The 25,504-nt window shown below is 42.4% G+C and overlaps 1 protein-coding gene across 1 annotated transcript in view; it reads right to left on the reverse strand.

The window, feature by feature from the left end:
- Positions 1-9,607: 9,607 nt before the first annotated feature.
- Positions 9,608-25,504, reverse strand: part of clybl (citrate lyase beta like) — a 151,681-nt gene continuing 135,784 nt past the window's right edge. Inside the window, exons 7-8 of the mRNA XM_039006632.1 lie at positions 13,950-14,074; positions 9,608-10,015 (exon numbers count right to left, since the gene is read on the reverse strand). Of these exons, the coding sequence (XP_038862560.1) occupies positions 9,920-10,015; positions 13,950-14,074 (221 nt within the window). The 3' untranslated portion in view covers positions 9,608-9,919. The remainder of the gene's footprint in view (positions 10,016-13,949; positions 14,075-25,504) is intronic.

A 25,504-nucleotide genomic window follows, 5' to 3' on the forward strand; every position in this document is an offset into this window, starting at 1 on the left:
GGAGGATGGTATAGGCGGCGGCGTCTCCTATCGCTCAAACCCGGACAATGGCAACCAGTGACAGCTAGGAAACGAAACACGATGGAAATAATAATAATAATAATAATAATATGAGCATGTTCGCTGATGAGACGACCGGATGTCAGTTATGCTTACTTATAGTGTGATGAGAGAGAGGCAATTGTCAACAAAAAAGTAAGGTATTCAACATGAATAAATGATTATTAGCCGATAAGATATACAGTAAAAAAAAATACTTTTAACCATTTTAACTAGAACACAAAACAAAATTGAATAGGCCTACCATGAATATAGGCCGACCTCTGGCAGCTCTCATTTTACCTTGGCGAAATTCCTCCACGGATGAAATAATACAAGTTTATGAAAGTAGGCTAGTTTTGGAAATATTTCAAGTCCCCAAAATAGTAGTTTAAGTAAGCCTATATGAAATACATTCGCCCATATCACCCTAAAGGTCTAATCAAACCAATATCCCGAGTATCAATGATTCGGTTTGTGTTGATAGACTACAACATTTTACGACGCACAGAACTCATGAAGTTTGATCCAAACTTCGCTGCTGCATACTGTGCTGGCGACTCAGAGAGCAAGTGGAGCTTCATTAAGTGCATCCCCATTTACTTTAGTTCCCCTCGGAGAACGCTCCATAGAGAGTGCATTAGTGTCAGTTACCTGTCATTTTTGAAAACCACACACACAATATAGCCAAGAGATGTTTTGAAAATGTCACTGCGCTGTTGGTTATAGGCTAAACTCGTTCTTCACACATTCTCTCCGAATTTAGTTTTTAGGCCTACCCATATTAAATTACCAATCATTCTCACCACTGACAATGGCTTACTTGCAACGAAATATTAATAAGTTAGTCCCCGAGCGACATGGGCCACTATAAAGTCATTTCACAGCTATTTAGATGTAACATTTCAAATATTGCAATATGTCAATAATGTTGCAATAAATTGTTTTTGTCATTATTAAATGCCTAATTAATTGATTAAATGCACTGCACTGCCCATTTTAGCCCCCCGAAAATGTCACCCTCTCACATTAACACATCGTTGGAGTCTACATTTTGACGTTCCACAACGGTACAACTTTCTCACACAGACAACTGTAGGCTGCTGTAGCAAGTGTTCATGTAAAGAGTAGCCTATCACCGTTCTAATGAATTGAGGTATGTTAGAAATACAGGGGACAAATTGTTCATTCTGTCCCGTCAGTTATCTATCACTAGTAGAGCTGCATCATCAGTTACCTAGGCTGTCATAACACCATGTTACACGTGAACGGAAACGAACAATAATAAGTGCAAGTGTTCTATTGACACTGAGAACAATTGCTTTTGCAAACAACAAAAAAACACGGACAATTGAGCAGGTCTACTTTACATGCAGGCATAGGTTGACATTGTGAATCAAAATTAGCAATGAAAGGTAACCTTAATGTTAATTTAAAGTGTTGTATTAAACGGTTGTATTAAACGAAAACATGACATCAAAAAAGAAAAAACACCTCAAAAGCTTAACTAGTGTATGGACAATGTGGCAATTCTTTCACACTTTTGAAGTAGAGGCTGTATAGACCATAGTATCTCTTGAGATAAGTGTCCTTGACTCCCTCTTTCACATAAAGCAAGTACGCTTGTCAAGAATGTAAGAAAATGAATAAAATATGAAGTGCCAGTGCTGGGTTATCGTGTTTTAATTGGATTACCATACATAATGACGTATACTTCTCGAATCCTGAAGTAAGTCCTAAGACTAGACACACAAGGACACGCGCGATTATATATTTTTAAAATCGACAATAAATGTAATGAATCATGTACAAAACAACAAACATATTCTCTTAGGGAAATGTGTTCCGCGACGAATAACGCGTTTATAACCTTGTAGCAAATGGTTTTTGCATTGTGTGAGAATAGATTTTTATCATTCCGTTTCTGACATGCAGAAAAAAAATATTCCATCTAACCAACAAGCTAATTGAATTACGGAGGCAAAACAACAGTAAACAGTTTGTGTCATCTTTGATTTGAAATGAAGAAAATTAGTATATACATAAGAAATTTGTCCTCAAACAGCTGATTCGCCCAACTTAAAATATATATTTTTGAAATCATTCTGACAAGAATTATTTGTTGTCAGAAAAGGTTATCACTGTTGCTAAGTAGAGTCCCTGTTTCCCTTTCTGTAAGGGCGTGGATCTCTCCCATCTCATAACTTAAAGGAAAATTCCACCCTTTTGGTATTTAAATAAATGTTAAAGAAAATATATTTGTTTCATTAGCCAATTGTTTTGCATGTCAGCAAGATATAGAACTTTCAAAATACAGCCAGTATGATGCATAATACCAGTTGTATTTCTGTATTTTGAAAGTTATATATCTTGAAAACGTGATTGCTGACATGCAAAACATTTTGGGAATATATCAACAATTGACTAATGAAACAAATACCAAAAGATAGTTTTGGGGTGGAGTTTTCCTCTAAGGCCTATAGCCGACGGTCATCGTGTATTATAAATAGCCTAACTTGCAAACTTGAAATACATGAATGGTCATAATATCCATGGATCCAGTAGAATTAAGCGGAACTTCTCCATAAACATTCCATTCATTTCCCTATAGACTTATTGTCCATGGAACAATGCGAGGCATGTCACAAGTCAGTCACCATCACACTGCAGTTGGACGTCCTCCTAAAATAATAAACGATTTAGTCAACATTCAAGAGTTGGACAAGCATGAAAACCACGATAGCAGGGTTCAAGAAATTAGGGATGAAATTAAGCCTTCACTCAAGAGTTCTCTAAAAACACCCCGTCTGTCTGTCGCCCAAATACTGACGAGTGCTAACAAACACGACAGCGAGTGGAAATGAGCTAGAACAGGCAACATAAACTCGAACTGGGAACCCGGGGACGGAGGGAGAGTTGGAATGTGATTGTTGGCTGAGCATCTCGCTGTCTGTGTTCACGCAGTTGCGGTAATAACAAGGTGCGCAGGTGCCCATGTGCGCGCCAGGCCTTCACCTGTTCCTAAAGGAGTGCACTGTTTTGCTAATAGCTGATACACATTTCAGACGGAATATGCGGCAAGTTAGGCCTACATGTACAAAATATAACTCAACGTTAATTTGACCTCCTTTCAAACAGCCCCTTATTTACCACTTATTATTTATAAATGTCAGGGAGTAACAGGCAAATTGGGAGGGGAGGGGGGGTTAAACCATGGGGGCAGTTTGCAGTACAAATGATGGAGGTGTTAAACAATGGAAGTGTTAATACATTTACCTGCAAAAAAGCATAGAACCATTCACACAAACCTGATACCTGCATTTTGGTTACAGTGTTAGAGACAATTTCAGGAATCATGACCAAAGGTAGCTTTTATTTTTTTACACATTTTTTTTTTTATACCCCTAGCCCTTTCAGATATAGGAAAATGTTGGTCTAGAAATGCAGGCCTGGTAAATGAATGGGATTTAGGTCTGTGTATGAAAGGGATATTAGAAAGTCAGTGATATTGTCAATAATGTCATTCACATGTAAAACCAGCAAGTGACCAAAGAAACACCATGATCAACCCATTATCATGTCGTCCGTATCCATTCATTAATTTGTGAAGACCAACACCATTAGACATCTTAAACCTACATTGCATTCATGTTCAAATTAAGGAACCTGACATATAGGCTAATTTAATTTTGAAACAGCTAAATAAAATGCAGAGAACATTTATAAATTGAACCAGAAACCGAAACAGTGACAGGTGAAGTCGGAAATGTAAGTTGAAATATTGTCAAGTTTTGAAGGTCCCTTGGGATAGGCCCATGTCAGGAAACAGCGTCACTAAACAAACAACACTTTCCACCTCCAAAGTTATTGAGCGTTCCATGAAAGGGCCTCCAGATCTGACAAGCAATATAACCGCTGCTACACCGAGCTCCAACATGTTAAAATGAAAAGTTGGAGGGACTTTGTCACACTGTAACGACTCATTACCATTGGCCCCGACACCCTGACTCGGTTTATTAGCCTCCTAGCAACTGCAGACAAAGAGGCCAGGTTTTAGTGGGATCCGCCTGGGCCGGGCTTGCCTTTGATCTGTGCCCGTTAAGGAGAGGGGAGTCAGTGCCCGAGCACCCGGGTGTTGGTCCGCAGTGCGAGGGTCCCTACCCCATTGAAGTTGACATGTAAAATGGTTAATGTTAGGGTAGGGGTTAAGATTCGGATTTAGGATACGGACGTCCCAAGGATCCCGGATAGCACTAACCGCAGAGAGTGGTGGACTGGTCTGTCCCAATCATGCGAATTTCATAAGTCGCTCGCAGTACATTGAAGGGGGCATTAGCTTTCACCGAAACACAATGACAGACAAATAGGCTACAATTATACAATTATTAAGATAAAAACTTAGATCTGATTATTTTCTGATAAATTATTATTTGGTAGCCTATGAAATAGCCAATTCAGAAAGTGCAGTCACTTTTAGAACATTTTGTACACAATGATACCGGATTTCAGCCGCCTCGCTCAAGTCTCTCTGTCTGCCTCTGCTGCACTGACTGACATTTATTTATTCACAGACAATAGGCCTCTCCAAATGAAGTTAGTGATGCTAAAGCACTAGAGACTATTGTAGATTGATACCAAAGGCCTTATTTAATATTGCGAATACCATTTTCAATAGAGATCTAACAATGAAAGTGTAGGCCTAGTAATATTTATAAACGTGCCTACAACAAACATGAACAAACAAAACAAACACACATTTTATAGACTATTTATGAAAGTTTTTTAATTTGGAAGATACATTATTTAATGGAAAATAGGTTATTATATTTATAGGCTACGATCAAACTATTTTAAATTGAACGAGCATAGTAAATCACATTAGTTTTTTTAGGCCTTTTTGGGACTTAGTTCTTTTAAAATGCGTTCAAAAATCAAACATCAATTTCCGTTTTCTGTATATGTTTCCACAATGGGTCAATTATCTTACATCCTAGCTTGTCTCATATGGGCCATTTCATGAAAATAATACAAATTATTTGAAAAATAAAACATTTTACACTGTCACACCTACACGCCCATCACACACATTTTGAACCAAGAGTCTTAATGTAAAAACAATATTCAAGTAATTATTCATCAATTTAAAACTCTTGATTAATATAAACACAGATACATTGACATTTTTCCAAAATACAAATAACATGAAAAAACGAAAACCTTATCATTATGTTCAAATAGGCTACTTCTAAATGGAAATATTTTTCGAGCCTTCAAAATGTAAAAAAAAAAAAAAGACAATTATCTCTGCAAAAATTATATCAAATGAGAACTTTAGCCGACTCACTTACAGATGAAAATGAGAGAGACAGGTGTAATAGTAGGCTAGTCTTCTCAGGAGACTTCTTATAGTATCTCAAAAGAGTTGATACTGAAAAAAGGCAGCCCTGCAGTAAATGATAGGAAATCTGAATACAGTCTAATTGGAGAGTTAACGAGTTAAATCACATTACATGTAACATTGCCTCATCAACTCATCATTATGCTACAAATGCCTCAAAATCACTTTATTAAGACTTTAATTGTCAAACTGTGTGGTCAAAGACTCTAGTAGTCTATTATTTACACTAGTTGTTTTATTGCATGGGAATGCTCTTTTGTGGAAATTAATGTGTTGCATATTGTCATTAGCACACTATTAAAATAATGAAGTCCGTATTTGGGCAAATCTTCGCCATTAGCCACCCGGGTACCATCAAGATTAATGGAAAAATATGTAAAACATTTCATTTAAATGTTCATCTGACATTGTTTTGCAAGCATGTTCTCTTCTCTGTCATATGGTCATAATTGATGAAAGCGATCTCGATCAACATAACTGGGGCTATGAAAACAGCCTCCCAGCCTAATGGATTCCCATCTCCATTTTGTTGAGTGAGGTTATAATCATGTTAATTGCAATTGACTCTCTCTGGGAATACCAGCAAAATGTATTTAAACACATCTGTCATTGCCAGGGCTGAGAAGATTATGTCAGTTCCATTAAAGACATGTCTTGGTGAATTACACTGGATAGATAGGCAGGAGTGATGGAGAGACATTTACTAAATGCAATCACACACCAAAATTACAACCAGTGGTAAGTTAAACAGTGTGAAACAAGGTAGCCCTAAAGGTATGATTGATTTGTCTGACTAAACTTTCAGACAGGTCAATGGCCGAAGCCACCTGACCTGAAAAAGGGTACTGTTGCATATTGTAGCCCGGAATCCAAACTGAATAACACTCCATTTCACTACCGTTAAACTTCAGTTAAACATAATGGATTCAGTTCGGATCCCAGACTATACGGTTATTGTACTGAGACGGAAACATATAGCGACGTTTCAACACCAGGTGGATCTCCATACCCCCTTGACCTGCAACTCCGATCCAAATGTCTCCAACAATGCTGTGTACACATAGGCACGAATGGCAGGCCTATTCTGCAGCCAAGTATAATTTGATGTGCTATGACAATGCTGTCAATATTGTGCTAAGACAGTCCATTGAATTAATACCTGTTTTATACTTCCACAGAAGGGGTGACATGGGTGGAGAATAGCCCCACCAGATACAGCCTTTCCTGGGCACAGACACAGGGCACAGACAGGGTAGCATGGAACTCTGGTACAGGCCAAACAACTTGATAGGCTGCTGTATTCAGAGAATTGATGGGTTATGCCACTAGGGGTTGAATTTTGGGATTGCATGCCTGGGGGTGCTGGGCACGTTTATGATACAGTATAAATGTGGGAACACCCAGTGCCATTGGAAATGTCAACATTGGTCTCTCCCACTGCTTCAGGGTATCCTCAAGAAACAATGCATCATTTAAACATGTCAAGAAGTTTTACCGTATGGCCAATGCTCTTCTAAAAAACGACATTTTCTAAACACATAGAACCAAGTTTATGTGTCATATTCCCATTCATAGTTGAGGCTCGGAAAAACATATACATAACAGTTATATTAAGCTTTCAGAACAGCCTGCCCTTTTGGGACTATATTTCTTTGTAAGAAATGGAAATGATTAAACGACTATATTTGAACACATGCAGGTCTGCTTTTAAGACACTAGCCTTCACACTCAAGTCCCACCAAAACTACACTTGCATTAGTCACACTCAGGCCTCCCAAACACACGCACACACTTCAGAGGGGGTTCCCTAAGCCACTTTGTGGAATAAGCAGAAGTCAACTCCAGACGCTCCTGTCGCCCAATCATAGCGACCGAATAGCAGGTGGAAAATGAGAGGCAAAAACAAGCAGAACACCATGACAAAATCACAACTAAATGAGAGCGATAGGCAAAATAAGTGGGACGGAGTGAGAAAGAGGTGTGAGGGGGACAGAGAGAGAGATATGTGGCCAAATGCCAAGGAGACAGCTTATTGTTGTTTTTTTTGGCTGGGCACAGTGGTGGCGTCAATCTTTTTGTCTGGCTTTGGGCTGGTACAGACCTGAGAGCCCGCTCCAGACACAATAGATCATACAGCAGCAAGTCACACACACCCACCCACACCGTACTGCCTGTTCATTACCATGGCCACCAATGGCACCATTAACCATTCAACACATTATGCCTCAGTTCCCAGTTAGTGGCTGTGTAACAGCAGTTAGAAAAGGAACCTTACGACAAGAAGGAGAGAAGTAAAAACAGAGAAATACGGACAATTGTTCATTTTTTATTTCGCGATAAATGGGTCAACGTGTGTGTGAGAGAATATGTGTTTGTGTATGATACACAGAGAGAGACAGTGCATGTATTTACATGTTAGTGTGCGTTTGAATCCGTGGTTTGTATGCATCTCTGGTGCGGAGGTCAGCGAGGGCCTGGTGCCCAGTTCAATCGTATTAATACGGCCCCTTCAAGGAGAACACCGGCCCTCAGTCCACACACAAAGACCTCAGCTTTACTGACAGGACTGAAGCAAAATCTCAGATTGTTGCTATAACTAAATGTGTTAAGGCTCTTTAGCAAACAGAGCTTTGATGTGGGGCTGAGTGCTGGGGCCCGAAGGAGTGTGTTTGTGTGTGTGTCTGTGTGTGAGTGAGTGAGTGTGTGCCCACAGTGCCCAGCCTGAATGGAAGAACAACAGCGTCTTGTTGTGTTTGTTTAGCCTTTCCCCCAGCTGGACCCTGGAGGTGGGTGAGCATCTGTCATGACCCAGGAGAGGCAGGAGGCACAGGCACACGCACACCCACGCACTGCCAAAAAGTGCCCGCACCCCTAGTGTAACCCTGGACGCTCCATTACCACATGAAAAAATAGTATAGTTTACTACAGTATAAACACTGTTGTATTGGGGCTGCAGGTAGCCTAGGGGTGGCAGGTGGCCTAGTGGTTAGAGCGTTTGACCTGTAACCGAAAGGTTGCAAGATCGAATCCCCGAGCTGACAAGGTAAAAATCTGTTGTTCTGCCTCTGTTAACAGTTAACCCACTGTTCCTAGGCTGTCATTGACAATAAGAATTTGTTCTTAACTGACTTGCCTAGTTAAATAAAGGTAAAATAAATAATAATAATACAATAATAAAAAATATATAGTAATTGCAGACTGTAATGATGTTGCGGACTGTACTGTGGTACCTACTGTTTACTGTAGTATATGCTATAGTAATTACTGTAGTGTTTTAGCAGACTGTAGTATTTACTGTGGTGTTTTTGCGGACATTACTGAAGTATTTACCATAGTGCTTTTGTTTTATGATCTTTGACATATAAGTGGGGAGCTTCTCCTTGAGGAAACCTATTAGGCAAATACTAAAAGAGCACTAAAAGAGCACATTTTCCATAACCTGTATGTAGGTTGGACTGGGGTCTGAACAGATATTTCATAGCTTCTGCTCTTTCCTATAACGTGTAGGGAACACAATATAGTCTATACTTGGCATGTAGGTTTCTCACTTATGGGTGGCGGGAGGGGAATGGGGAGGGTATAGGCAATTAAATACTGTAGTATTACTGTAGTATTTTTGCTGACTTTACTGTAGTGTTTTTGCAGACTGTAGTATATTGCAGTATTTACTATAGTATTCTACAGTATAATACAACATTCTATAGTAAGTACTACACACGATCGAGGGATACTACAGTGTGTCAAGGGATACTACAGATTCTACAGGATACAACAGTTCACTACATCATTCTATAGTAAGTACTGTAGTATTCTATAGTAAACTGTAGTAGTTTTCATGTGGGTTACCATTGAAACTGCAATTCTTAAATAGTATTTTCACAACCATCGTGCCAACCCTAACTGTAATGTGCTGGCATGGATATTTTCTTCTCAAATTGCCCTTTCCAGCATGGTTCCAGCAACTATGGTGCATGTGCAACCAGGCCAGCGCAGTGCAGCGCCGTTTGGCACAGTCAGTAGTATGAAAAGTGTAAAATAATATCCTGCTTTACAACATTAACATCAGTCTAAAACATCGACCTTAAACCTGTCATTCTTACCACAAAGACACCGTAGGATATGAATATCAAACATTTGGTGCTTTATCAGTGAACAAATTCATCAAATGCATTTCATTTATCAACAATAATCAATTTAATTGAAATAAAACAACAAAAAATTCAACATCAATAACATCTAGAATTCAAGTGACTATTACACCAGGCCAGTGCAAAGTTTCTGAAATGTTGGTGCTTTGTACCAGCTGACAAACCTGTCTGGTCGAAGAGTTTGGGGTGTCCGGTGGTATCCAGTCACCTCTCGCTAATGCCAGGGTATACATAAAAGTGACACTTATCACTGTCTCTCAACTTGTCTAGTTTTTCCGTCCCCTCATTTCACTCCTCTGTTCTTTCCTCCCCCCATATCTTCTTCCAGAGTGCCTCACATCCCCGTGACGGCAGCAGCTAGCGTTACGATGTTCTGAGCCTGCTTCACTGAGGGCATGTCGATCATACTGCCCCGGAAGTTGAAGGCACCCTGGAGACAGGGAGAAGAGTCAGTGGAGTCAGTGGAGAATACTGGAGAAGCTAGTGTGCATCAAATAATATCTCCTTTCTCCAGAAGTGTGCATTTGTTTACTTTCCTTTCAAGTATATGGAAACTCCCTCTAGTCCATGCCTACACCAATCCAATGCTTTTAATACTTGTTTGGGAGTAGTGAACGAGTGCACACTCAGGAGGAAGGAGAGATTATTGGGACTCAACAGAGAATGCAGCTTCCTTATCTCCTCCCCTTCATCTGGACTGGTTGGAAAATACTTGACAGGTAAAAACATTTTGTGGAAGCTCATCACTAGGTTGGCTTGCACTTGGTTAGATCGTTTCAGATTGGGCCAACAAAGTAGAGGAGGCAAGGAATTAAAGAAGACCCAATGTGTCAGCACTGGAGGGGGGGAATCCTAACTTGAGGTCTTGCACGTGTTGCTCCAAATTTCAGGAAACTTTTGGTGTAATAAAAGTTCACCGCTAAGAGAAAACAGCGTCCGACTTTCATTTCAGAGTCATCCGCACCTCACCAAAAGGGTGAGTTTTCTTTTATATATATATATATATATTTTAATACATTTAGTCATTTAGCAAGGGGTTCTCAAACTTTTTGGGGCCAGGGACCCCTTCAGTGATATCAAATGGATCAGCGAACCCCTTATAATCAAAACACAAATCGAGTGAGAAAAAAATTGCATACAAGGAGTTTCACTATTGTTGATTTATTTAACAATGAATGACTTCGGGCAATGCATGGCCAGACGAACCAAGTCTCGGGCCCAGGGAAGGAGTATTTTAAAGGCCCATCTCTTGGCATAGGAGCTAACATTTTTCAGTTTTCAAGCTAATTTCCTGCAATTCTACAGATTTTGTCATGTGGCAGAGAGATGTTTGGTTGTTGCAGCTTTAGGGTTGGGTGGGGGGGGGGGCTTGATTTATTGGAGATAGCTTGTGTCAATTAAAGAAAACCTAGTGGATAATGCTGGAAATATTGGTAAAAATAAAACCCAAAACAACTGGCCCTAGTCATAACAACTCTTATCATGGGTTGATATGGACTATTTTGCTGCAGAACACCATTAACATGGACAGGAGATATGTTCATTTATTGAACTACAAATGATGATATTTCACTATCTTTATTTGACAGTTGTGAAATTACCAGACTAAAAAGCGGCCATTTCTGATCAGCCAGTTACTTCACAAGCAACCTAAAATATCCTGAGCTCAGTTCGCTAAATGAGGGAAAACATTTTCTAAACCGAGACAATATAAATAAGAAGACATTGGCAAGGCATTCACAGTCAACAACGACTGAGAGTTCAGGAAGAAACAGACGCCGCTGGGGCAGAGAAAGAGAATGACTCTGACTCTGCTCTCTGCTTCAAACGCCTTAGACAACACGCACACACACCAGGGTTGGGTAGGATGGGTCCCTAGGACGATGCTTAGTGTAGGCAGGGCAGAGGCCGGCAGGCAAAGAGAGAGAGGTGTGGGGCAGATTGTGTATTTCTCACACCAGCCTCTCCCTCAATAGGCAGACAGCCCACAGAGGACTACACACAGGAGGCAACGATGCACTAAATTAGAAACAATAATCACATTTTATTTGTCACATGCGCCGCATACAACAGGTATTTCGGGAAATGCTTACTTACAAGCCCTTAAACAAACAATGCAATTTTAAGAAAATATAGTTAAGAATAAATAAACTAAAGATAGAAATAAAAAAGTAACACAATAAAATAACAATAATGAGGCTATATACAGGGGGTACCGGTACCGAGTCAATGTGCGGGGGTACAGGTTAGTCAAAGTAATTTGTTCATGTAGTTAGTGGTAAAATGACTATGCATAGATAATAAACAGCCAGTAGCAACATTGTAAAAAAAAAGGGGGGAGTCAATGCAAATAGTCCGGGTGGCCATTTGATATTTAATAAACTACACTTAATCAAACACTCCGCCCCACACCCTTCCATATTCCAAACCCAAATCTACTCTACTTACCCTGCAGTGTCACACTGGCGAGTATACAGAAAAGGACATTAACGATTAAGAGGTGTGTATGCGCATGTACAGTGCATTCAGAACGTATTCAGACCCACCGAGTTTTTACACGTTGTTACATTACAGACTTATTGTATAATAGATTCAATAAAACATTTCCCTCATCAATCTACACACAATACCTCATAATGACAAAGAGAAAACGGGTTTTTACACGTTTTTGCACATTTCTAAAAAAAGAAAAAACACATACCTTATTCACATAAGTATTTCTACCCTTTGCTATGAGACTCGAAATTGAGCTCAGGTGCATCCTGTTTCCATTGATCATCCTTAAGATGTTTCAACAACTTGATTTATAGTCCACCTGTGCTAAATTCAATTGATTGGACATGATTTGGAAAGGCACACACCTGTCTATATAAGGTCCAACAGTTGACAGTGCATGTCAGAGCAAAATCCAAGCCATGAGGTTGAAGGAATTGTCTGTAGAGCTCAGAGACAGGATTATGTCGAGGCACAGATCTAGGGAAGGGTACAAAAACATTTCTGCAGCACTGAAGGTCCCCAAGAACACAGTGGCCTCCATCATTCTTAAATGGAAGAAGTTTGGAACCACCACGACTCTTCCTAGAGCTGGCCGCCCGGCCAAACTGAGCAATCGGGGAAGAAGGGTCTTGGTCAGGGAAGTGATCAAGAACCCAATGGTCACTGACAGAGCTCCAGAGTTCCTCTCTGGATATGGGAGAACCTTCCAGAAGGACAACCATATCTGCAGCACTCCACCAATCAGGCCTTTATGGTAGAGTGGTCAGACGGAAGCCACTCCTCAGTAAAAGGCTCATGACAGCCCGCTTGGAGTTTGCCAAAAGGCACCTAAAGACTCTCAGACCATGAGAAACAAGATTCTCTGGTCTGATGAAATCATTATGGAACTCTTTGACCTGAATGCCAAGCGTCATGTCTTGATGAAACCTGGCACCATCCATACAGTGAAGCATGGTGGTGGCAGCATCATGTAGTGGCGATTTTCTTCAGTGGCAGGGACTGGGAGAATATTCAGGATCGAGGGAAAGATGAACGGAGCAAAGTACAGAGAGATCCTTGATGAAAACCTGCTCCAGAGCGCTCAGGACCTCAGACTGGGGCGAAGGTTCACCTTCTAACAGGACAACGACCGTAAGCACAAAGCCAAGACAACACAGGAGTGACTTAGGGACAAGTGTCTGAATGTCCTTGAGTGGCTCAGCCAATGCCCGACTTGAATCCGATCGAACATCTCTGGAGAGACCTGAAGCTGTGCAGCAACGCTTCCCATCCAACCTGACAGAGCTTGAGAGAATCTGCAGAGAAGAGAAGAATGGGAGAGGCTCCCCAAATACAGGTGTGCCAAGCTTGTAGCATCATACCCAAGAAGACTTGAGGCTGTAATCACTGCCAAACGTGCTTCAACAAAGTACTGAGTAAAGGGTCTGAATACTTATGTAAAAATTATTATTATTTTTTTTTTATACATTTGAAAACATTTCTAAAAACCTGTTTGTGCTTTGTCATCATGTGGTAGTGTGTATAGATTGATGAGGGAAAAAAACGATTTAATACATTTTAGAATAAGTCTAACGTAACAGAATGTGGAAAAGTCAAGGGGTGTGAATACTTTCTGAATGCACTGCACAGTAGAAATGTCATATCTTAGAGCAGAGCTAGCTGACCCCTGGTATAACTAAATAGATATATGTACACTTTATATTTTCTTGCATATAATGTCATAGCGTGAGCCATCCTGTAATGTGTATTTTAATGCAGTTATGCACTGATGTCATCCTGTGAATTTCGTTCTAAAGTCCTAAGCAATGACACGTTAATAAACATTTCTTAACTCTACATTCTGAGGCTGACTACTATAGTTGATTTACCTTTCCCAGCTTCTGGTACTCGTCAAAGGCAGCAATCAGTTCTGTAGCCCACTGGACCCTCTCCTGACTGGGTGAGAACTCCTCCTGTACCGCCTGGACCTGGTTGGGATGGATCACCTGCTTACCTGTATAGTGAAAAGGAAAATACATACATGTACATTAGCCTATACATGAACACAGACATATCAATAATATCTTCAAGCGAAAAACTTAACAATCATCTGCTTACCTGCATAGGGAAAAAGACAAACAGCCTACATTATACAGTAGATATTGTACAAGCATAAAGAAACGCCAACAACATCGCAAAATTAATACAACATTTTCATGCTTTATCAGTTGGTTGAAATTAAGAGGTAACAATGTTAAAATCCTTCTGTGGCTTACTGAGAAATTCAACTCAACTGCTAAATACTTGGTACATGTTGTTGCTTTTCAAATTACTTGGTCAAATGAATTATGTATTTCTTGACATGTTATTTTATCAACAAAGACCAGGTAAATAATTATTTTTGTAGAGGCTTTTATATTGTTGTATTGGAAGGTAGCCATCCAAAAGCCGCTCTTTCTCTGGTGGGTCAGGGGTCTGTACCCAGCCGGTGGCCCCACGTTCAGCCGGTGTATGTGTGTTTGATTGGTGTGTGTTTTGTGTTTTCAGTCAGTGTGTGTTCGGTCAGTGGCCCTGTGTTCAGAAGGTGTGTGTGTGTTTGGCCAGTGTGTGAGTTTGTGTGTGTGTGTGTGTTCCGTCAGGGTCTCTCAGACTGTGTATATGGGACACCGTGGGGCAAGAGGAAGTGATGCATCACGAGTATCATGGGGTGTCCCCTCCATTTTGTCCTTGAGCAGCACCGTATCATGGCTGTACCTCGGCTGTAGAGGAGAAACTCTGCTGCACGCTTAGTTACGCTTCAATCTCAGCCTGAACCCATCTGGAACAGGACCCTGACTGCTGCTAAACAGGCCTGTGAGAGCTCGAAGAATACACACAGCAAGCATTTCATTGTTAGTCTACACCAGTTGTTTACGAAGCATGTGACAAATACAATTTGATTTGACATACATACACAGGCAGGCTGGAAGACAGATACACACACACACACACACACACACCCACACACACACACACAAATAATTCACTGCAGGTGTACTGTTTTTGTCTTTCTATCACAAACACATAATGAAACCGTGCTATTACGCAATAATATTGTAACAATTCAGCTACCAAATTCTACTATACAATCATTCTCACCAGTCTTAGAAAATATCACAGTATTAAAAAGATAACGATTCAAATCGGATCTATTCCATCTCTAGTTTCTCCAAAACCTCAAAAAGAGCATAATTGTCTCTGAACCAACCAATTCTTTCCAAGTCCAAATAATCCCCAACCAGTCAAACAAAAAATGCTAAAAGACGAAGAAACACCACCCTTTTGCCCCTGTATGTCTGTACTTCACAACATTTACCTCATTTAAAAGACACTCTGATCGAGAGCGATTTACAGGAGCAATTAGGATTAAGTGCCTTGCTCAAGGTTTTTCACCTATATCTACTTGGGGATTCGAAACAGCAACTTTTTGATTACTGGCCAAACGCTCTAACCGCTAGGCTACCCGCCGCCCAACTAACAAGGAGTTAAACCCATTCTGACACAATCCTCGTAAGTCTAGGAGCTAACGCACGGCGCTCTGCGCTGCCATAACCCTGTGTACATTGGCGGATCAAACTTGCAGCAGAGGGAAGAGAAGAGTTAGCGCTAGCAGGCAGGCAGTTAGCGCTAGGCTAGCAGAATGGAGCCCAGTAAAAAAAACAATAATAATAAATAGACCCCCATCTGCCCCTCTCATCCTGGTTAACCCCTGAGAAACAGGGTCTGCCTTTTATGTTTCACTTAAGAGAGTAGTTTGATGATGCTATGTGAACTGTTTTTTTGCAATATATTTTCATTGAGGTATTTATTTGTGTGAGGGTATTTGAATTCAAAAACTTGAGAAAAGAAAAATCAAACGCTACTTTTGCTGTTTACAGAAATCGTTTGTCGGCAGTTCCACAGAGGGATCAGGAGTGTGTGTGTGTGTGTGGACATGAGGATTCTGCATGCACAGTTCCTTTAGGGCTGGCCATGCTGGATAAACATCCTGAAGAGGAGTCCTTGCTCCCATGTCTTTTTCACATTCAGTGATAGACCTGCAGGGGATTCAGGTCTCTTATAAGAAAACAATCCCCCTCACCTCCTCGGCCACCGGTTTCAAGTGTATTTTTGTTACGTGCGCAAGTACATCGAAATGCCTTTCTTGCAAGCTCTTTCCTAACAACGCAGTAATCAATATCAGTAGTACTGAGTAAAGTAGAACAAGAACACACGAGAAATAGAAATAAGAACACACAAAAAGTAAGCAAGCATCAGGGTCAGTTCCAAAAACACATTTACAATGGGCAGGGACGCTGGAGTGGTAAGGGTAGATATGTACAGGGGTAAGGTGACTAGGCATCAGGATATATGATAAACAGAGTTGTAGCAGCATATATGATAATTGTATATGTGTGTGTGCGTGTGTATAGAGTCAGTATGAATGTGTATGTGTGTGTGTGAGCAAATGAAGTGTATGTGTGAGTATGTGTGTTGGAGTGTGAGTGTGCAGAGAGTCAGTGCAAAAAAACAATACAATAAAAGATCAATTCAGATAGTCCTGTAACCTTTTTGTTAGCTATTTAGCAGTCTTAGGGCTTCGGGATAGAAGCTGTTCAGGAGTCTGTAGATGTCAGACTTGTTGCTCCGGTACCGCTTCCCGAGTGGAAGCAGATAGAACAGTCTATGGCTTGGGTGGCTGAAGTCTAACAATTCTCTGGGCTATCCTTTGACACCGCCTGATATAGAGGTCCTGGATGGCAGGGAGCTTGGCCCAAGTGATGTACTTGGCTGTCCGCACCTCCCTCTGTAGCGCCATGCGATCGAGGGGGGTGCAGTTGCCATACCAAGCAGTGATGCAGCCGGTTAAGACGCTCTCAATGGTGCAGCTGTATAACTTTTTGGAGGATTTGAGGGCTGTCGTGTTTCTTCACAACTGTGTGCGTGGACAAATTTAAGTCCTTAGTTATTTGGACACCGAGGAACTTTAAGCTCTCGACCTGTTCCACTCACTAAAGTGGGCCCAATATGGATGGGCGAGCGTTCGCCCCTCCATTTTCTGTAGTCCACAATCAGCTCCTTGGTCTTACTGACATTGAGGGAGAGGTTGTTGTCCTGGCATCACACTGCCAAGTCATGACTTCCTCCCTGTAGGCTATCTCATTGTCGCCGGTGATCAGGCCTACCACCGTCGTGTCATCAGCAAACTTGAAGATGATGATGCTAGAGTTGTGTGGCCACGCAGTCGTGGGTGAACAGGGAGTACAGGAGGGGACTAAGCACAAAACCTTGTGGGTCCCCCGTGTTGAGGGGTCAGCTTGGTGGGGGTGATATTGCCTACCCTCACCACCTGGGGTTGGACCACCTAGTTGCAGAGGGCGGTGTTCAGTTCCAGGGTCCCAAGCTTGGTGACGAGCTTGGAGGGGACTATGCTGAGCTGTAGTCAGTAAACAGCATTCTCACATAGGTATTTATCTTATCTAGGTGGGTGAAGGCAGTGTGGAGTGTAATTTAGATCGCATCGTCTATGGATCTGTTGGGGCGGTATGCAAATTTGAGTGGGTCTAGAGTGTCTGGGATGATGGAGTTAATTTGTCCCATAACCATAAATGTTCTGCGCATGCTCTGAGAATGCGGCCTGGAATACCGTCCGGCTCCGTGGCCTTACGAGTGTTGACCTGATTAAAAACCTTACTCACGTCGGCCTCACAGAGTGAGATAACCCAGTCCTCTGGGTCGGCGGGGGGCCCTCATGCACAGCTTGGTGTTGTTTTTGTCGAAGGGTGCCGGGTTAAAAATGTGTATGTACTCTGTAATATGAAATTTCAATTATCTTACAATTTCCAACATAATAATAACCACATGGACACTAAAGTAAATAGAAAACAAATCTTGTTTTGCAAGAAATTCTACCCGACATACATGTTCTTTCCCGTATGAGGGTGAAGAAGGATCTTAGGTTGCTTCCTGTGAGCAACAGCTGCACATTTCTTTGTTTATTCAAACTTTAATTTTGAAGCTCTTGCGGAAAATAGTAGAATATTTATGTAAAAAATGTATGTAAATAGTGAAAAAACAAAGATGCAGTGCTGCAATGTGACATCATCTATAAATATGGGTGAATGTCAAGTGTTCCCAAAGGCTGACGAAGGCTGCCGACAAAACGTGTCCGTTTGTTCTGACCTCTGCTGCTAAAAAAATATATTAAAACTTAAAGAATATTTCAGTGAGTGTAGGTTTCTTCTTTCTTCAGCCATATGCCTTTTGAACCCTGCACACAAATACTTTTTGTTACTACAAATTTGAGCTGAGCACACCAATTACCACCCATTCTGGCACTGCCAGGGTTTAAGATAAGAAACGTATGTGTGTGGGTCTAATGAAGGGAGAGTGACAGAGCACACTGACAGACAGGGTGACTCAGGTCCCTTCACTTACACCCCATTGGCTCTCCCAAAACGCATCACTCATGCCCTCCAGCCAATCCCAGGCTGCCATGTGGTGCTGGCCCCCCATTGGAGGATTGCTATTTAGCAAAGTGCTCTCAGGCGAATGATGTGCAGGGTCCCTGGGATGCGAGTGAAATACCATTTGAAAAAAGCACCAAATTTCCGCTGCGATTCGGGTAAATGCTTTCTCTCTTTGCATGTGCTGCTGTTTTTTCCAGTTAAAGGAGAATATCACAGATGGGAGGTGCCATCGAAAATGTTTAGTAAAAGCACAGAAAAGGCCACCATTTTATGGTAAGACAGTGGGCGGGGGAAACAAAAAGACTACACAGCCACAAAATGGACTTGCTACAAAAATCATATGGACAAGCTACAAAAATCATGTACTCCGGAAAATATAGCTGAAAAGCCTATGCCACCATATCAGAAAACAAATGTTGCTCCAATTCTAAATCCTTCTAAAATCACTCTGAAGAACATAAAAAACACGCCACTTCATGGTATCAGCAGCATGTCCATTATAATGGTCAATTACTGAGAAACCGGCAGTCTTTTAAATGACAATAACCGGCTGACAAAATGTAATGACTGCCACAGCCCTAGTCAGTACTGGTCAGTAGTTGTGTGGTTTTGGTCAGTAGTTTTGTGGTTAGCAGCTGTAGTCAGTAACTGTGTGGTTTTGGTCAGTAGTTGTGTGGTCAGCAGTTGTGTGGTTGTGGTCAGCATTTGTGTGATTGAGGTCATAGTTTTGTAGTTGTGTTGACTAGTTTTGTGGTTCAATAGTTACGTGGTAAGTAGTTGTGTGGTCAGTAGTTGTGTGGTTGTGGCCAGTAGTTGTGGTCAGTACTGGTCAGTAGCTGTGGTTGTGGTCAGTAGTTTTGTGGTCAGTAGTTGTGAACATAGTTGTGGTTGTTGTCAGTAGCTATGGTCAGTAGTTGTGGTCAGTAGATGTGTGGTCAGTAGTTTTGTGGTTGTGGTCAGTAGTTGTGGTCAGTAGCTGTGTGGTTGTGGTCAGTTACTTCCGGTCACAACTTCCAGACTTGTCTCCGTGCTGCTGTTTGTTGGTACTTTGTTGCTACCTGACAACTTTACGGTTTTCATTTTTGATAACCGTTTAATCTAAATCTTTATTTTACACATTTACCAACATCTTACGTTTTTTTCCCCCTCGCTCAACTTTTTTCATTCAACTTTTTCACCCGGATGCTTTATCTGGACATGGTTCTACAGGACCTCCACCAGCCGAAGCCAAGTAGTAATATTAAGCCATCTAATTGCAGTCGCTGTACTCATAATATACAGGAAAACTATCGCCTTATGGTGAGGATAGCCGTGCTGCAAGCCCAGCTTCAGACACAATCGTTAGGCAAGGGTCATTTAAGTGTAGGAAAGTACGAAACAGCATCAGTGCCACCAATAAGTACAGATAGCAGTATTCATCCCCTGAAACAGTCCCCGCAGCCGGACAATTTTCTCAAGGCTTCTGGAAGGAAATGCTGTCGGAACGCTCAACTGGTGTCGCTCATTCAGCCGACAAACTTTCAACAGGTTCTCCCCATTAAGCAACGAGTCGGAGTCAGAGGTCGAGCCATCTCTGGACTCTCCTCCACCCGTTACGGGGTCTGAGCCGCCGAAGCCTCCCACCATTAGCTCTGATAAATTGAAAACCCTAGTCATTGGCGACTCCATTACCCGCAGTATTAGACATAAAAATAATCATCCAGCGATCATACACTGTTTACCAGGGGGCAGGGCTACCGACGTAAAGGCTAATCTGAAGAGGGTGCTGGCTAAGGCTAAAACTGGCGAGTGTAGAGAGGATAGGGATATTGTTATCCACTTCGGCACCAACAATGTTCGGATGAAACAGTCAGAGGTCACCAAGCATAACATAGCTTCAGCGTGTAAACTAGCTAGAAAGATGTGTCGGCATCAAGTAATTGTCTCTGGCCTCCTCCCAGTTAGGGGGAGTGATGAGCTCAAAAGCAGAGTCTCACAACTCAATCGCTGGTTGATAATGTTTTTCTGCCCCTCTCAAAAGATAGAATTTGTAGATAATTGTCCCTCTTTCTGAGACTCACCCACTAACAGGACCAAGCATGGCCAGCTGAGGAGTGACGAACTCCACCCAAGCTGAAGGAGTGCTCTCATCTTATCTATCAACATAGACAGGGCTCTAACTCCTCTAGCTCCACAATGAGATAGGGTGCAGGCCAGGCAGCAGGCTGTCAGCCAGCCTGCCAGCATAGTGGAGTCTGCCACTAGCATAGTTAGTGTAGTCAGCTCAACTATCCCCATTGAGACTGTCCAACATGTCTCCGGACCTTTTCACTGCCACAGTCATACCTGGACCTAGTTTTGGAATAAATATTGTGGATATTAACGTTTTCCCTCATAATGCCGGGCCAAAGTAACCATCCAGCCAGGACGGGTTGTGCAGGCTTTACGCTCGAAACCTCCAGTGCGCCTCCACGGCCCAGTGTATCCTGTGCCCGCTCCCAGAAACAGGCCTCCAGTATGTCTCCCCAGCCTGGTGAGCCCTGTGGCAGCTCCACGTATCAGACTGCCCATACGTCTCCTCACTCCAGTGATGATCCATGGCAAGAAGCCTCCAGTGATGTTCCATGGCACAAAGCCTCCAGTGATGATCCACGGCACGAAGCCTCCAGTGATGATCCACGGCAAGAAGCCTCCAGTGATGATCCATGGCACGAAGCCCGCAACAAGGGTCCCCAGTTCGGAGTCTCCAGCGACGGTCCCCAGTCCGGGGCCCGCAACGAGGGTCCCCAGTCCAGAGCCCGCAACGAGGGTGACCAGTCCGGGGCCCGCGGCGAGGGTGCCCAGTCCGGGGCCCGCGGCGAGGATGCCCAGTCCGGGGCCCGCGGCGAGGATGCCCAGTCCGGGGCCCGCGGCGAGGGTGCCCAGTCCGGGGCCCGCGACGAGGGTCCCCAGTCCGGGGCCCGCGACGAGGGCCCCCAGTCCGGGGCTTGTGACGAGGGTCCCCAGTCCGGGGCTCGCGACGAGGGTCCCTGCACCAGAGGTGCCACCAAAGTGGGGTGAGCCAGAGGTGGAGCGGGGTCTGCGTCCCGCACCTGAGCCACCGCCGCGGATAGATGCCCACGCAGACCCTCCCCTATAGGTTCAGGTTTTGCGGCCGGAGTCCTCACCTTTGGGTGGGGTACTGTCCCACCCTGACCTTAGAGAGCCTTTTTATGTCTCTAGTTGGTTTGGTCAGGGTGTGATTTGGGGTGGGCATTCTATGTTTTGTTTTCTATGTTTCTTTATTTCTATGTTTTGGCCGGGTATGGTTCTCAATCAGGGACAGCTGTCTATCGTTGTCTCTGATTGGGAATCATACTTAGGTAGCCCTTTTTCCCTCCTTTCAGTGTGGGTAGTTGACTTTTGTTAGTGGCACTTATGCCCTGTAAGGTTTGAACAAAGTAAAGAGCCTAGACAGCTGCCCTGGGGAATGCCTGATTCTACCTGGATTATGTTGTAGAGGGTTTCATTAAAGAACACCCTCTTTGTTCTATTAGACGGGTAACTATGATCGATAATTTCAAAAGCCGCACCGAAGTCTAACAAAACAGCTCCCAGAATCTTTTGATCATACATTTTTCTCAGCCAATCATCAGTCATTTGTGTAAGTACCATGCATGTTGAATGTCTTTCCCTATAAGCATGCTGGTTTGGTAACAGGCTGATTGGTCGGCTATTTGAGCCAGTAAAGGGGCTTTACTGTTCTTGGCAAGAGGAATGACTTTTGCTTCCCTCCAGGCCTGAGGACACACACCAGCTTGTAGGTTGCTGTCAGTAGTTGTCTGCCTCCTTTTCAAAAAAGCCTGCCTTGGGGGAGGGACACAGCCAGAGCACAAAGCACTTCCCCACATGAGTTGTTGTCTTTCAGAGACTGGAAAAAACGTGTCAGATTGTATATTCATATCGCTGAAAGATGTCCAATGGCTCTAACAAGGACAACCATATCTACACTACCGGTCAAAAGTATTAGAACACAAACTTTAATTTGTGGAGGTTGAATGTTTGAAGGGGTATGGGACTATAAAAAGTTTGTGTTAAATATTTTTTATTTCATCTTTATTTAACTAGGAAAGTCAGTTAAGAACAAATTCTTATTTACAATGACGGCTATTGGGGAACAATGGGTTAAACTGCCTTGTTCAGGGGCAGAACGACAGACTTTTACCTTGTCAGCTTGGGGATTCGATCCAGCAACCTTTCGGTTACTGGCCCAACGCTCTAACCACTACCTGCCGCCCCATACTCATTCAAGGGTTTTTCTTTTGACTGTTTTCTACATTGTATAATAATAGCAAAGATATCAAAACTATGAAATAACACATATGGAATCATGTAGCAACCAAAAAAGTGTTAAACAAATCAAAATATATTTTATATTTGAGATTCTTCAAATAGCCACCCTTTGCCTTGACAGCTTTGCACACTCTTGGCATTCTCTCAACCAGCTTCACCTGGAATGCTTTTCCAACAGTCTTGAAGGAGTTCACACATATGCTGAGCACTTAGTGTACATGCACAAAAATGTATAGCGCGATCAGTATCACATAGAGCCTTCCTCCTGGGCAGTACACTACCGTTCAAAAGTTTGGGGTCACTTAGAAATGTCCTTGTTTTTGAAAAAAAAGCAAATATTCTGTCCATGAAAATAACATCAAATAGATCAGAAATACAGTGTAGACATTGTTAATGTTGTAAATGACTATTGTAGCTGGAAACGGCAGATTTTTTTTATGGAATATCTACATAGGCGTACAGAGGCTCATTATCAGCAAACATCACTCCTGTGTTCCAATGGCATGTTGTGTTAGCTAATCCAAGTTTATCATTTTAAAAGGCTAATTGATCATTAGAAAACCCCTTTGCAATTATGTTAGCACAGCTGAAAACTGTTTTACTGATTAAAGAAGCAATAAAACTGGCCTTCTTTAGACTAGTTGAGTATCTGGAGCATCAGCATTTGTGTGTTCGATTACAGGATCAAAATGGCCAGAAACAAAGTACTTTCTTCTGAAACTCGTCAGTCTATTCTTGTTCTGAGAAATGAAGGCTATTCCATGCGAGAAATTGCCAAGAAAAGTGGGTAAAGTGGGAGATTTGTACAGGGTAAAAGGGATCTTGAAGAAGGAAGGCTATCACTCCATTTTGTAACGCCATGCTATACCCTGTGGACAGCGATTAATTGGAGTCAATTTCCTCCTACAACAAGACAATGACCCAAAGCACAGCTCCAAACTATGCAATAACTAATTAGGGAAGAAGCAGTAAGCTGGTATTCTGTCTATAACGGAGTGGTCAGCACAGTCACCGGATCTCAACCCTATTGAGCTGTTGTGGGAGCAGCTTGACCGTACGTAAGAAGTGCCCATCAAGCCAATCCAACTTGTGGGAGGTGCTTCAGGAAGCATGGGGTGAAATCTCTTCAGATTACCTCAACAAATTGACAACTAGAATGCCAAAGGTCTGCAAGGCTGTAATTGCTGCAAATGGAGGATTCTTTGACAAAAGCTAAGTTTGAAGGACACAATTATTATTTCAATTAAAAATCATTATTTATAACCTTGTCAACGTCTTGACTATATTTCCTATTCATTTTGCAACTCATTTCATGTATGTTTTCATGGAAAACAAGGACATTTCTAAGTGACCCCAAACTTTTGAATGGTAGTGCATGTGTAAAACACATCTATCTCACTGACCTAGACTCCCCCAGGGTGAAATTCACCTTTAATACTAAATAAATACTGCACTCTGACCAACAACACGTATTTGCTAGATTCATGATAGTGTTGTTAGACAAAGCAAGGACATTTTTTATTGGAATTTGCAGCTTCTAACATGACTTACTTACTGCATCTAGAAAGAGAGCAGTTGATGAGTTACTAAAACAGCTCTATCTATTGATTGGTATAAGATATTCCTAATCCGTTCTCAGATTTGAAAAGCAGAGAAGTAAAGGACAATTTCATACGCTCTAAGTTTTGGGGGAGTGGTCAAAACAACAGTTTAGAAAAAGTTGGGGAAAACAGGATGGTTGAAGATATCCCTCTAGTAATGTGGGGGCTGTGCTTTGGCAAAATGGATGGGGTTATATCCTGCCTGTTTGGCCCTGTCCAGGGGTATCATCGGATGGGGCCACAGTGTCTCTTGACCCCTCCTGTCTCAGCCTCCAGTATTTATGCTGCAGTCAGTCTGTTATATCTGGAGTATTTCTCCTGTCTTATCCGGTGTCCTGTGTGAATTTAAGTATGCTCTCTCTAATTCTCTCTTTCTTTCTCTCTCTCGGAGGACCTGAGCCCTAGGACCATGCCTCAGGACTACCTGGCATGATGACTCCTTGCTGTCCCCAGTCCACCTGGCCGTGCTGCTGTTCCAGTTTCAACTGTTCTGCCTGCGGCTATGGAACCCTGACCTGTTCACCGGACGTGCTACCTGTCCCAGACCTGCTGTTTTCAACTCTCTAGAGACAGCAGGAGTGGTAGAGATACTCTCAATGATCGTTTACTCCTACGGTGCTGACTTGTTGCACCCTCGACAACTACTGTGATTATTATTATTTGACCATGCTGGTCATCTATGAACATTTGAACGTCTTTGCCACGTTCTGTTATAATCTCCACCTGGCACAGCCAGAAGAGGACTGGCCACCCCTCATAGTCTGGTTCCTCTATAGGTTTCTTCCTAGGTTTTGGCCTTTCTAGGGAGTTTTTCCTAGCCACCGTGCTTCTACACCTGCATTGCTTGCTGTTTGGGGTTGTAGGCTGGGTTTCTGTACAGCACTTTGATATATCAGCTGATGTAAGAAGGGCTATATAAATACATTTGATTTGAGTAGTTCTGGTCAGTAGTTTTGGTCAGTAGTTGTGTGGTTGTGTTCAGTAGTTGTGTGGTTCAGTAGTTGTGTGGTTGTGGTCAGTGTCTAAACTACAGTTGTGAAAACT

This window comes from Salvelinus namaycush, chromosome 13 (genome assembly GCF_016432855.1).
Source record: "Salvelinus namaycush isolate Seneca chromosome 13, SaNama_1.0, whole genome shotgun sequence".
NCBI lineage: Eukaryota > Metazoa > Chordata > Actinopteri > Salmoniformes > Salmonidae > Salvelinus > Salvelinus namaycush.